The sequence below is a fragment of the Nicotiana attenuata genome, chromosome 12 (genome assembly GCF_001879085.1).
Source record: "Nicotiana attenuata strain UT chromosome 12, NIATTr2, whole genome shotgun sequence".
In the NCBI taxonomy this organism is placed as follows: Eukaryota; Viridiplantae; Streptophyta; class Magnoliopsida; order Solanales; family Solanaceae; genus Nicotiana; species Nicotiana attenuata.
In genome coordinates this window covers 42,395,906-42,409,524 of record NC_032000.1, presented here as the reverse complement: position 1 = coordinate 42,409,524, position 13,619 = coordinate 42,395,906, and the positions used below count along the sequence as shown (strand labels likewise).

At 36.7% G+C, this 13,619-nt stretch overlaps 2 protein-coding genes across 2 annotated transcripts; both read left to right on the top strand.

Annotated features, from left to right (window-relative positions):
• On the top strand, window positions 968–4,316 carry LOC109235613. The gene is made up of 8 exons (XM_019401793.1): window positions 968–1,134; window positions 1,769–1,889; window positions 2,178–2,262; window positions 2,358–2,436; window positions 2,879–2,992; window positions 3,086–3,198; window positions 3,751–3,861; window positions 3,941–4,316. The coding sequence occupies exons 1-8, from the start codon at window positions 1,044–1,046 to the stop codon at window positions 4,058–4,060; spliced, it is 834 nt and encodes a 277-aa protein (XP_019257338.1). The 5' UTR covers window positions 968–1,043; the 3' UTR covers window positions 4,061–4,316.
• On the top strand, window positions 8,984–10,380 carry LOC109235612 (protein TOO MANY MOUTHS; the record flags this gene model as incomplete). The annotated part of the gene is given in 1 exon segment (XM_019401792.1): window positions 8,984–10,380. A coding segment is annotated over 1 exon segment (1,317 nt), but the record flags the coding sequence as incomplete, so codon positions are not given.

Sequence of the window (13,619 nt, the reverse complement as noted above, 5' to 3'; positions counted from 1 at the left end):
CCATGTTCACTGTGAACCTTAGTTGCTTTAGTTCTTGCTCTGGATTATTGTTATTATTGTAACTCCCCATAGCATGTTTCCCCTCCCATGTTGGTAATTGCTTTGTATTCGATTTCCGCTGTATATCTATAACTGCACAGGTTTATGTGGTGTCCAGTCTAGCCTCGTCACTACTTCGCCGGGGTTAGGCTAGACACTTACCAGCACATGGGGTCGGTTGTGCTGATGCTATACTTCTGTGCATTTTTGCACAGGTCTAGGTTTTGAGGAACAGCAACAGCAGTAGTTCGGAAGCAGGCGATTCATATTCACGAGACTGAGGTAGCCTTGCAGGCGTCCGCAGGCCCGGCGCCTCTTCTCATTGTTTTCTTTTAGACTGTTGCCTCCTTGTTTCGAGACAGACAGCTGTTATATTTCTTTCAAACCTTTGTATTTAGTTTATCCTTAGTGGTTCGTGAGTAATGTGACACCAAATCTTGGGTAGAGGTTGTTTTTGACTATTTCGCGTTTTAAATTCATCATTTTAAGACAGACTTCCGCTATTGTTCTTATTAGACTTTATGTTCTATATTGATGTTATAAACTGTTAAAGATAATTGCTAGTGATGGAAAGGTAATTAAGTTGGCTTGCCTAGCTACCACGAGTAGGCGTCATCACGACTCGGATGGTGGGAAATCCGGGTCGTGACATACTTAAAGTTGCACTTTTTGTTAGAAAGAGTAGTTGGTGCATGTACTTTGGATCTATCAACTTAAAATTATTGAATTTGTACGTGACAACAAAAATGGCTGGCTTTTTCAGCATGGAAGGATTGAGAAACGAGAGAGGGAGAGATATTTCTTTAAATATCAAGATTTTTTGGGAAGTTGAAGATTCATGCCTAAGTGTGAAAATGAAGTGGTTTGTCCGGTTCTAGGGGTTTGAGATATTTCTCCATACTGCAAAAAAAAAAAGTTGTATATTTGTATGGTTGCAAATGAATTTATACCTCACGTCTTTTATCTTAAACAGACTCTAATTTTCTCATCCTACAGCTTCCAAAATGGCTGCAGCATCAACAAACACTTGCCTATTTTCAGCAACTCGTTCTGCTTCTAATAGTAATGCAACTCCATCTGTTTCAAATATATATGGTACGTTCTTGCTATCATTTTTTCCATTTGTTCTGATATTTTTTTATTGCTATAGTGAAGTACTGTTATAGAAAAAATATATTATAATATAACATAAAATCAGTTCCGAAAAAAACTTGATTTTTATAATGAATGATTGTTATATAGGGATACTGTTATAGAGAAGTCTGACTATATAACCAAAAAAAATTGTTTTTGCCTTATTTGCATAGTACAACATTCAATTGAATCCCCTTGACTCCCTTTAGTCGCCCAGAGGAGGATTCGGGATTTAATTTTTATGGGTATAACTTTTAAGATATTTAGCATTGAACACATTATATTGTTAAAGTTATGGGTTCAATCAAAAATTTGTTGCAATTCTAGTTACATTTACACATAAATTTATATTCCGTGTCGAAAATACTGGGTTCAGATGAATCGGTACTAAAGAGCCCTGTGATGATAGATGCTTAGTTCTTGTTGTTACACTAACTTTGATATTAATTCCAATCTGACCAAAGTGTGAGAATTGAGATTTAGAGAAAAGTTGTAAAAAACTCCTAACTTGGTTAAAAAGACTAAATTTTCTTTTTTTAAATCATATGACCAAATTGGATAGAATGTCTAACATGTCTGTATATTGAAAACGCAGCTACAAGTTTTATGGGAGCTCACTTGAGAAGATGTTATCCAACATCGAGGAAACTAGTACGGATTAGTGGGGGTATAGTTGCAGCTGCTGTTGCAACTTCCCCTGCAGAGCAAGTCAAAGAGTAAGCTCCACCTTTCTCTTTTCTTCTGAATTATTATATATGAGATACTGTAAGCATCAAATATATATAGGAAATAATTTCCATAGGCCAACCATGTATATATATTGTATGTATATTATTAATGTATTACATGTTGTGGTAGGTTATTTGTCCTATTTTTTAGGAAACAATTCTAACTTAATATGGATGGTTAGGTTAAGTATCTTTTAGGTGATCTGATACGCGTGTAAAAATATTTTTAAAATGTCTAGTGCGTAGAAGTTTAACAATCAAACTTTCATGTTTCAGATACACACTTCCTACATGGGCTAAATTTGACCTTGGAAGAGCACCAGTCTATTGGAAAACAATGAATGGTCTTCCTCCTACTGCAGTATGTTTCACATTTCTAAAATATGGATAGGTTTTATTGGTATATAGGGCCTGAACGCCTTTTAATTTTAGGTTCCAAAATCTTTTTTTTGATAGGGAGAGAGACTGAAGCTTTTCTACAATCCAGCTGCAAACAATATGGTCCCTAATGAAGAGTTTGGAATTGCTTTTAATGGTAAATTTTTGTTTGTTTTATGAAATTTGATGCCTAATAGGAATTTCCATTTCACATAATTACTCAGATTACAAGAAGAGGAGTCTTGGCGTAACTGATAAAGTTGCTGCCATGTGACGAGGAGGTCACGGGTTCGAGCCGTGGAAACAGCCTCTTGCAGAAATGCAGCGTAAAGTTGCGTGCAGCAGACCCTTATGATCCAGCCCTTCCCTGGACCCCGAGTATAGCGGAAGCTTAGTGCACCGGGCTGCCCTTACTCAGATTTTGAATCTAAAAGAATACTAAAATCATCAAACATGTTTCTTCCCTTTTTTCTTTCATGTATATGCAATTTTCTTAATTATGCTACTCACTCTTAAATTAAGACTGTTAATTAGAACTTGTGATGTAAAAGTTGATACACCTCTATTCAAATGCTGAATTCTTGAACCTTAAAATTCAGGAGGTTTCAATCAGCCTATCATGTGTGGTGGTGAGCCTAGGGCAATGCTGATGAAAACTAGAGGAAAAGCAGATCCTCCTATTTATACAATTCAAATATGTATCCCAAAGCATGGTGAGTTTTATTAGTTAAGAAACTTGTCTTAAATTGCATGAGAAGACTATATCTTTCACCCATTTTTAAAATTTTGTTTTTTTCTGATTTCAGCCCTTAGTTTGATCTTCTCATTCACGAATGGAACCGAATGGGATGGTCCCTATAGACTACAATTTCAAGTCCCTAATGCTTGGCGAAATAAACCAACCGAGTTCTTCACTGAGGTAGCATATATTCAGTTCTTATCTTTTACTCTAGTTAACTAGCTTGATTTTGCATCATGCTTTTGTCATTTTTATTATAATAGGAATATATGAGTCATGGTCATTGGCTTCTAGCTCTAGTATGATGAACTTGTATTGGTTTTTTCATGTTTGTAACAGTCCAACCCACTAGTGATATTATTCTCTTTGAGCTCAGGCCCACACATCTTTAAAAGACGCCACTAGGGTGTAACGCCTTTCTACTTCTATACCCAACGTCTCTCCCGTGTTTTGTCGATGTGGGATTCACCCCCTTAGGGACTCAGTGTCCTTGCTAAGGTTTGCCCCACCACCGTTTAAGGTTGCATGCAGAGTGACTCTGATACCATATATAACAGCCTACCCACTAGTGATATTGTCCACTTTGGGACCAGACCTGCACGGCTTTAAAATGCGTCACTAGGGTGTAAGGTCTGTTTACTTATATACCCAGCATCTCTCTCATGTTTTATCGGGATTCGCCAGGGGCGTCACAGTGTTAAATTGATTGACTGTGTAAATTTTGTTGTGCAGGGACTTGCAGGGGAGTTGAGTCAGGAAGGTGCGTGTGACAAGGCAATTTTCCCGGACACGAATGTAGTGATCACAAGATGTGCTATGGTTGGTAACTTGTCTGTGGAAGGAGTAAGTAAACTCTTTATTTCTGTTTTAATAATTTTTAAAGCTACAGTATTTGATTAGAAGGGACACTATGCTGATGCAGGGTGATCGTTGCGATCTTGATATAGTACCAGGATGCATTGACCCAAGCTCTCCTTATTTCAATCCACTAGCCAATGTTGATGATGGATCTTGTCCACCATATTCAGATGCTGAGGATTAATAACTTTCAGTACATATGACCAATGTTCGTAGTCATTCACACTATTTTCCCTGGTTCCCTTGTGTGATAAAGCAAACATCTAGACTAAGTAAAGAGACACACTTATGAATCTCCAACCCTATACTGTGGATACTTAAAATGACCAGTTATATACAAAAGTAGCATCTGTACTGATATATGGTGCAGAACCTTACACAACTTTGATAATTACCTGTTGGCAATTTGGCATATAGCCGAAAAAGCTCTTGCTAGATGATTCTTCTTGTACTATTGGCTGTTGAGCCATCCCCAAACCCCTTGGAACAAATGCCATTATTTGTATAAACATTAGAAACTGTCATAGTATATCGTCATATGAGACTAAGTCCCACTTTTAGGTCCGTAAAAAGTATGAGAATATCGCCTAAAGATAAGTAAGAACATATATACATCGTTCAAGTCCAAAACAATAGGTTCAGTTAAATCCACAAAATCCGTCCTAAATCGGCCTCTCAATTTGCAACAGCACCATAAGGAACTTTACAAGAGATTTCAGGACTAGGAGAGGTGGAATAAACAGTGGAATTCTCTGAAAACAGACTAAGTGGATTACGCATCTTAAACGATTACTAACTATAACATGACAAGATAGCTGAAACTAGACATATTTTTATGTTCAATAAACTAGTATCCGTACCCGCACGATGCGCGGGAAATTATAAAATTAAAAAATAATAAGAAATATTACTTGAAATGGTAATGAAAAGTGATCAAAAATAATATGTTATTGGTTAATGAAAGTAACAACCACTACTTCTTAAACTGTATTTGGAACAAAAAAAAAATAGTCACAATCTTTAAGACTCTACAATATATGTAACAAAATCACTGTCTCTGTTCAATTAGCTTGAATTTATTACATAAAATAAAATAAAATAATGAGCTTTACGAACAAAGCATTCTCGTCGAACTCCATCTTTCTCTGGAATATAAATCTAAGCAAATGCAAACTGAACTCACTTTTCACAACAAATTCCACGAAATTGTTTGCTTTCTCTAGCTAGAAACTTTATCTGACAAATGAATTCATGTAATGATCAAAGATCGAACGTCAAAGATCAAACTTTGGATAAACTTGTATGATTTCTGTCTTCCACAACCAAAGTTGTTGTTTCTCGATGTATGACTTTACACTTCCTGAATTGTTAACTCGATGCGAAAAACTCAACAAAAATATTACAACAATGATGAAGACAGAATTTGGCAAAGAAATACGGGCAATGTTACATTCACATATTTAAGATCATGCCTAAACTAACTGAAAGGGTAATGTTTCTTTGCATTTAGAGTCGCGCAAATTACAAATTTTAATCCATGTAGTTTAATCATTCCTAATACTTTATGAGTTTTAATGAGAATACTTCATTTTTAAAAACAACCCCATCTGCTAAGAATAAAGGCTAAACTGATATGAAAGAATTCTAGAAAAAAAAAATCTTCCTTTCACTATTTAAATCGAGGAAACAAACAAAAACTTAAGAAATTCTTTCTTGTGTTTTAAAGATTTTAAAGAAGGGAAAAGTTTTATGTATTACGTTGATAAAATAAAGTATAATACAATAGTATTGAATTTATATAAAAGATAGATCCTAGTAAATTGAATAACTTAGCCTAGTTATAGAGAATTAATTTTAAAATTGAAGTATCAGATCTTTTGGCCGAAAACATTCTTAAGCTGCCAAAATCTATGCAATATCCTTAAGTATCCATGTGGACAAAGGATATCCACAAATTGTATCAAAGTGAACAAATCTTTAATTGCACACTTTAAAAATCAAATAAAACCCACAATCATTGTGCATGACATCCCAATGTCATACTAAAGATATTAATTGTTTGATCCCTCAAATTTTGTTTATAAACTACATATATATATATATATATATATATTCAGCATTCACACATGAAAGGAAAAAGTCAAAAGCAGAAGGAAGTACATCACCTGAGATGCATAATTGCAAAATGATGATTAGATGCTTAGCAATTTACTCATAGAACAACGAAAAATCACAAAGAACGATTTTGGATGAAATTTTCCCCGGCAAATTTTCGGTGAAAGAAAAAAAGGAACTATACGTTTTTCTAATCCAATATATGCAAGAGGAGAAATTCAGTTAGTTTTTAAAAGGAAGGGGAGTGGAGGAAGTGGGAGTAGTTGGTGGTTTTTATTGGTAGTTTCTATTGCTTGAAAAATTTAAAATTTTTCAATTTTGAAAAAAAACGTGTCTTGCAAGAGGAGAAATTCAGTTAGTTTTTAAAAGGAATGGGAGTGGAGGAAGTGGGAGTAGCTGGTGGTTTTTATTAGTAGTTTCTATTGCTTGAGGAGAAATTCAGTTAGTTTTTAAAAGGAAGGGGAGTGGAGGAAGTGGGAGTAGTTGGTGGTTTTTATTGGTAGTTTCTATTGCTTGAAAAATTTAAAATTTTTGAATTTTGAAAAAAAACGTGTCATTCACATCTATTTTTAAATGAATTTGAATTTTGAAACTCCAAGAAAGTTGGAGGATTGTCCAAATTTTTTACATGTGTCAATTTAATGTTATGCCACTTGTCATCATAATAATTCTTTGCCTCTCCTATTCTATATTAATAGATGTTCTCGAAAACTGTACAAGGATGCTTAAACGATAAGCAGAAAGAAACCACATCAAAAGTATAAGGGATCAGGGGACAACCCGGTGCATAAAGCATACCGCATTTACACAGAGTTTGGAGAAGGACCGCACCCCAAGGGTATAATATAGACAGCCTATCCGAAGAAATGCTTTATGCAAATTATATTCGACACTATAGAGGAACTGCCATGGAACTTAACTTTGAAATGAAGTAAATAATAATAACCAACAGACTAACAGTCATACTATAGATAACTTGCCACTTAGGAAGAAAATAAAGGTTGGTTAGACATGTTGAGACTAATTCCAAAGTTTTTACTTGTATATATGCCCTTTTTTCTCCTTTTTTTCATACATTTCCTTTTCGGGAAAATGACACTAAATTTGTTGCGGCCAAACGCACACGCAAGTATACGCGATCGTCAAGTAATAAAGTGACTAAAAGTCAGATGTCGAACCCACGAGGACTTGTGATTAACTATTAACTAAATTAGACTATCCTAAGTATCTAACAAGAATTAAACCTAGAAATATTTGATTCTAAACTAACTAAAATAAAGAAAACAAATAATGAACTCTGAACAAAGGAAGAGCAGATTTTTATGTTATCAATGCGATGAAAACGATCTAGGGTTATGGGCTATCTAACATTCCTACTGTATTCTTCAATTGAATTGACTAACTAATTCATCTAGTTCATTGGTTGACAGGGTTAATATTGCTCATAAGAATCTATCGAGTTCTTACTCGTCTATTCAAGCTAACCTAACGCCTATATGTCTATGGAATTAGAACTAACAAGAACGCATTTATAATTCATGTACATCAACCAAGCAAGGCAAGTAGGTATATGTCTATCCTAATTGCGAATTCGTTCCCTGATGCCCAGGTTCAAGAACATGCTCTACTCAATCCTATATGCAATCTAGAATTCCCACTTTCGAGTTCAACTCTAGATTCGTAGATAGTATTCAATTGGTGATCAAGCAATCAAATATTTAAGAGCAAGATTGAATAAATAAACCAATACGATAAATCAAGAAATCAAAATCAATATTCGAGTAACAATAGTCATGAAAGAACCACAACTTTAGAACGTGAAGTTTTAGCTCCACATAGACATGGTAGCCAAACAACAAATCATACAAAGAAACATAAAAAAATAATAGGTTGGTGGAAGAAAAGATGAAACCCGGCCTTCGCGAGGCTCTGTGCTCTTCCTTGGTCAAAAGTCTGTCCAAAGTTACAAAAATAACGTTTTTACATGTATTTATACCAAGTAGGGTCGGGCCCAGACGAAAATACCTTCTCCCGCGCAAAATAGGGAAATAACTCTATAAAAATTGTACAGGCGCGCCGCATGGGGCGATGTGCCATGCGGTGTGGTAGTGGGGTTTGTCAGAGACCTTGCAATTTCGACCAGCCGCAAAAATGGGCAGTCGCGGCTATGGAAATTTGGGAATTGTTAAAACATGAAAGTTGTAGCCCTTTTAAATAGCTTTCCAACGATATATTGTGGAGCCCAAACGGATTTCTGAGCTAAAAGTTATGTGCATTTTATTGGACAATGCGCAGTATGCCTGCTTGATTCTTCGTTTCGTTCTTAAAGTGCACTATCATCCATTGATCCCCGAACACGATCCCAACTTAATCCTTGGGCTTTTACTCAGACTTTAAAGCTTCAGAATAGCTTGAATTCATTCCATAAAATCTACATAGATCGGAATCACTCCTACAAGGCATAAAACACACACTTAGTGCAAAATACTAGCGATTAAAGCTCAAACTCAATTAAAGTGCAGTAAATTAGAGTGCAATAAGCGACAAAAATACGTAATTATAGCCTATCATCATAGCCGCTTCAAAATAATAGCCAAAAAAAATATTTTTTGTATATATATACATTCTGTATGTTATATACAAAAACTATACAAATTTTACATACTTTTTCGGCTATCGAATGTAAATAGTTTCTGGCGCGGGCGAAAAGTATAAAAAAGCCCTTTCTTTTCGATGGACTTGATAAGTTGAGAACTTCGGCCCAAAACCTCACCCCATAATGGAGCCCAAGCCTACTTGTAAGTGGGCCTAGATTAGCTGACGTAGAAGCAGCCTCAACCCCGTGATTGTGATAAATGCTCAGTGACACATAACTCTGCATTTATTTCATCTCCTCCTCTTACTCGTGAATCCATAATTATCCTACTTAAATTTATGCACCCACCATTTTTTATTCACTTGTCACACTCTCCAACCTGGGAATTCAATAAATTTCCCCTCTCTTATAAAATACCCCAGAAATGCAGACAATTTTATCACTTCATTTATGTTCCAAACATTTTTCCTTCTAACATGGCCTTTTTTCTCTCAATACAAACAACTTTACTACTACCTCTTTTTTTCTTTCCTCTAGGCTGGTCATTCACCGTTATAATGTCCGATTCTGGTACGCCTTCAGCTCTGGTTGATGCACCACAAACCGGCTTCTCTATGAACAATAACCGCGCACGAACTGATCCCCGTGAACAAGAAGCTGTTTACGACATTATGAGGGCCACGGGGAACGACTGGGCCACCGATATCCCCGACGTTTGTCGTGGCCGATGGCACGGTATCGAGTGTATGCCGGACGACGACAACGTCTACCATGTTGTATCGCTCTCTTTTGGAGCATTGTCCGATGATACAGCATTTCCTACTTGTGATTCAACTCATTCTTTCATTTCACCTTCTGTTACAAAACTTCCACACCTTCGGACTTTATTCTTCTATCGTTGCTTCAGTAACAATCCTCAGCCCATTCCAGCATTTCTGGCCCAATTAGGGCCCACTTTGCAGACACTAGTTTTAAGAGAAAATGGGTTCACAGGGCCCATTCCAAATGAGTTGGGTAACTTAACTAGTTTGAGAGTCCTTGATCTTCACAAAAATAATCTCAACGGTTCAATACCGGTTTCTTTAGGCCGGATCACCGGTTTGAGGTCGTTAGATTTGAGTGATAACAAACTAACCGGTTCAATCCCGAGTTTGACTTTCCCTCAGTTAAATGTGCTAGACCTTAACCAAAATCACCTCGTGGGTTCAATTCCATTCACACTCATGAAGTGTCATTCGCTTATAAAGCTAGACTTGAGTCGCAATCGCCTCTCAGGCTCAATACCTAACTCCATCGACAAATTAAACGATCTCATCCTCATGGATTTGAGCTACAACAGTCTAAGAGGTCCATTCCCAGTCTCGCTCAAGAAATTGAATTTTCTCCAAGTGTTAGTCCTCAACAGTAATCCAATGGACTCTGCTACTCTACCAGATAACGCGTTTGATGGTTTCAGGGACTTGATGATATTAGGTTTAACGAATATGAATCTTCAAGGTCCAATACCGAGATCTCTAGGCCGGTTGCCTAAAATTCGAGTCCTTCATCTTGATGGGAATCAATTTAATGGCTCAATCCCATTAAGTTTTGGTAATTTAAATAGCCTAAGTGAGCTTAGGCTAAACAACAACATGTTAAGTGGACCTATCCCATTTAAGAGAGATATGGTTTGGAGAATGAGAAGGAAAATGAAGCTTTCTAATAATGAAGGGCTATGCTATAATAAAGAGAATGGTCTTGGAGATGATTTAGAGACTTTGTTGGATTCAGGGATTGGACATTGTGGAGATTCCAAAACAGAACCAACAAAAATAGTGGAACATATTTCAACACTTAATAGAGGAAGTATTGCAACATCAAATACTGATTCAGCTGTTACATTGAACAAATTACAACTTCTTTCTAGGAGCTTGATTCAGTCGGCAACTTTAGTTTTGTTTGCATTGCATTTATTATGAGAAATTGTTTAGTGGTTTGCGTACAGTTTGTTTTTTTCCTTTTTGTCTTTCAACCTTTAAATGTAAAAAAGCATCATAATATTGAATACGAGGAGTGTTATTACTTTCATTCTTCTTACCTTTTCTGGTACTTTGTCAATGACAATTGTGAATAATAGTCCAAGTCTCAGGACTTAGTCTTAACTAGATTAACTATGGCAATATTACAAAAAACACTTAACATCTAAATTCCAGATCATGCTTGCAGTTGGAATGTCAACATGGATATCACCATGTATATACATTAGCTTCGTCTGCTTTGGAAAATTCATCAAAGATATTGAGTAGTACATTGTTAGAGGGTATTGGCTGTCACAGTTGAAAGAATGGCCACATTATCTTAATGATATATCAAAATTCTTACTATTACCATGGGTTAGAATCTACAATGTCTTCATATTAATTTAAGTCGATGTGATTTAAGCAGGTGAAGAACTGGCCCAATTAATCATGCCCAAATCCAAATGGACTTCTCCACAAGAACTGGCCATAATGTCTTGGCGAGGCGGCTGGCGACCCTGTATAATTTCAGTCCTTGGCTAATTCCTCTGCATTTGCAAAATCTTAGTTGCACTTGGTTACAAAGTTGGTGGTGTTACCACAATTGATGAGTGAGTTGCGTATTGAAGAGGCTATAATTGATGAGGAAAGGGCTGAGATTCAGTCCAATTGTATCTTACATTTTTCCATTTGGTTTAATGAGTCACACAAGACAAGAGTATTGAGTCTGTAAAGGCTTGCATCCTATCTGAGTTCAAGAAGATCTATGGGGTCATTACTAAGGTCCAAAACCTGAGGCTAAAGGCAATGGAAATGGCAGTGAGGGAGCTCTTGTTGCCAATCTTATGATTCCTACTTCCTTGATAGAATATGTCTTGCACCAGTTGTCTGATTATGACCTCAACAGGTCTCTGCTTGTGTTGGAAGATCCTGAGATTCCTTTCTTGTCAAGTATAGTACACACTCACAACAAGTGTCACTCTAAATGCTTGAGCAACTGGATTGTTGCTTCTCATCACATTGCTTGCCCATTCTACTTCCTCTTACCATGGTTTCAATGGTCTGGTGATACTTTGCCACTACATTTGATTTTCTTTGAGAATTCACATTCAAAGTATAAGTAACAGAGTCTTTATCACATAGTGCACATGTCTGATCCACTGACATCCCCCACTTTGCAGAGTTCGGAACCTAAATGTTACTTTTTTGGACTCAAAGACCGAAATAAGCGGGAAAAAAATTAGTGACCAAACTATATAAAACGCGGTTTTAAAGCGCGCTTTACTTTAACGCCTGTTTTGGACGTTAAGGTAAAGCGCCTTTTAAAATCGCGTTTTATATAAAACACTTTTATGAAATGCGCTTTACTTATTTTGTGGGCCCACCAATAACTCTTCTGCGCTTAACTGACATAACAATAATTCAAATATATAAAACGCGTTTTATAAGGCAATGCCCAATCCGGGGGGAGGGGGGGTTGAATTTTTTGAGGTAAAACGCCCTTTTAAAACGTGTTTTATATATTTAAAGGTGTCTCCTTAAATGACATGAGCCAATCATCTTAAGGGCTAAATAATTAATTTCGGCTTTACAAGTTAAATTAGTCCATTTTATTATTTTCAAGCGCAAGGTCCATGTCACACCCCGAGCCCAAGGGGCGAGACCGGAACCTAGTGCCTCATCTATCCTTGCGTACGACTTGCGACTAAGAGACTTTGTACATGTAATGTCATACTTTGGCTATGGGCCACATTACAAGATAATGTGCGATGCAAAATATAAAACTAAATGGAGACTAACACTGACTAATGTCAACATAAAGCTGGGCCGGCAAGGCCGTCATAATTACTACAACTGACAGGCCAACAAAATATACGTACAGGGCCTACAAGCCCAACATACTGCACTAACCGACAGGATATGTCTACAAGCCTCTACTAATAGATGTACTGTGAGCGGAACAGGGCCCCGACCTACCCATAACCTATCTACATATATACATAAGATATACACCACACTGCTAGACCCGGCAACTCCAAAAGAAGGGGAGCTTATCGATAAAGCTGAACTCGGGCAACATCTACTGAGGAGGTCTACCCGTCTGTCTGTCTTAACCTGCACGCATGAAATGCAGCGCCCCCAGAAAGGGACGTCAGTACGAAATAATGTACCGAGTATGTAAGGCAATATGCTGAAGCTGAAACTGAACTGATAATATAATAACTGAAAGCAACTGGGGATCAAAAAAAATCTGAGGATATGCTCATCAGCTGATACTGACTCAACTCTCTCAATATAGTGAGTAAAATAGCTGTCCGGCCCTATAAGTCTCGGTATGTATATATATCTGCTCTGTCGTAGTAGGCTCGCTCATAGGAGCTCGGCCACAGCAGGCTCGGTATATAACTTACCATCTGATCAGAGGTTGCCTAATAGGGGCATGTCCATCCATTATAGCTCGATGGTAATGAAAATACTTTAATACTGTATATCTAGACTCTCTGCTCTCGACTGGAAGAAGGAAATACTCAAATGAATATGAAGTCCCGGTAAAGAGAATATTGTTGTATTGGGAAAAAACTGAATTTAAATATTGAAGATGACGTGTCATGACACGTGGATCGGTCAAATAGTCAAAGCGTGGTAATCAGTTAGAAGGCACGAGCAACAACAGATGCGGGAGAGAAGATACTTAAAGGCACGAGCTATTATTCAAATGAAACGAGACTCGTACCTGTTCGAGTCATTTAAAGTTCGAAGATCAGAAGGAATTGAAGAATCTGATAGCGAAAAAGAGTCCAAATTCAGCATTAAATGCCAAATACGTTAGAGAATTTGTATTTAATATGAATGATTGAGTAACGTTTCTTTCAATGTCATTCATTGCTCGTAATTGCCTCATTAAGACAAAGGCATTACGCTTTCTCTTAAAATTAACTATAAAAAGAGAAAGTCACAACATCTATAGGGGACAAGAAAATATTACGGGAATAAACTTTGTTTTTTTGCTTTCTGATTATATCATTCAAAATTTT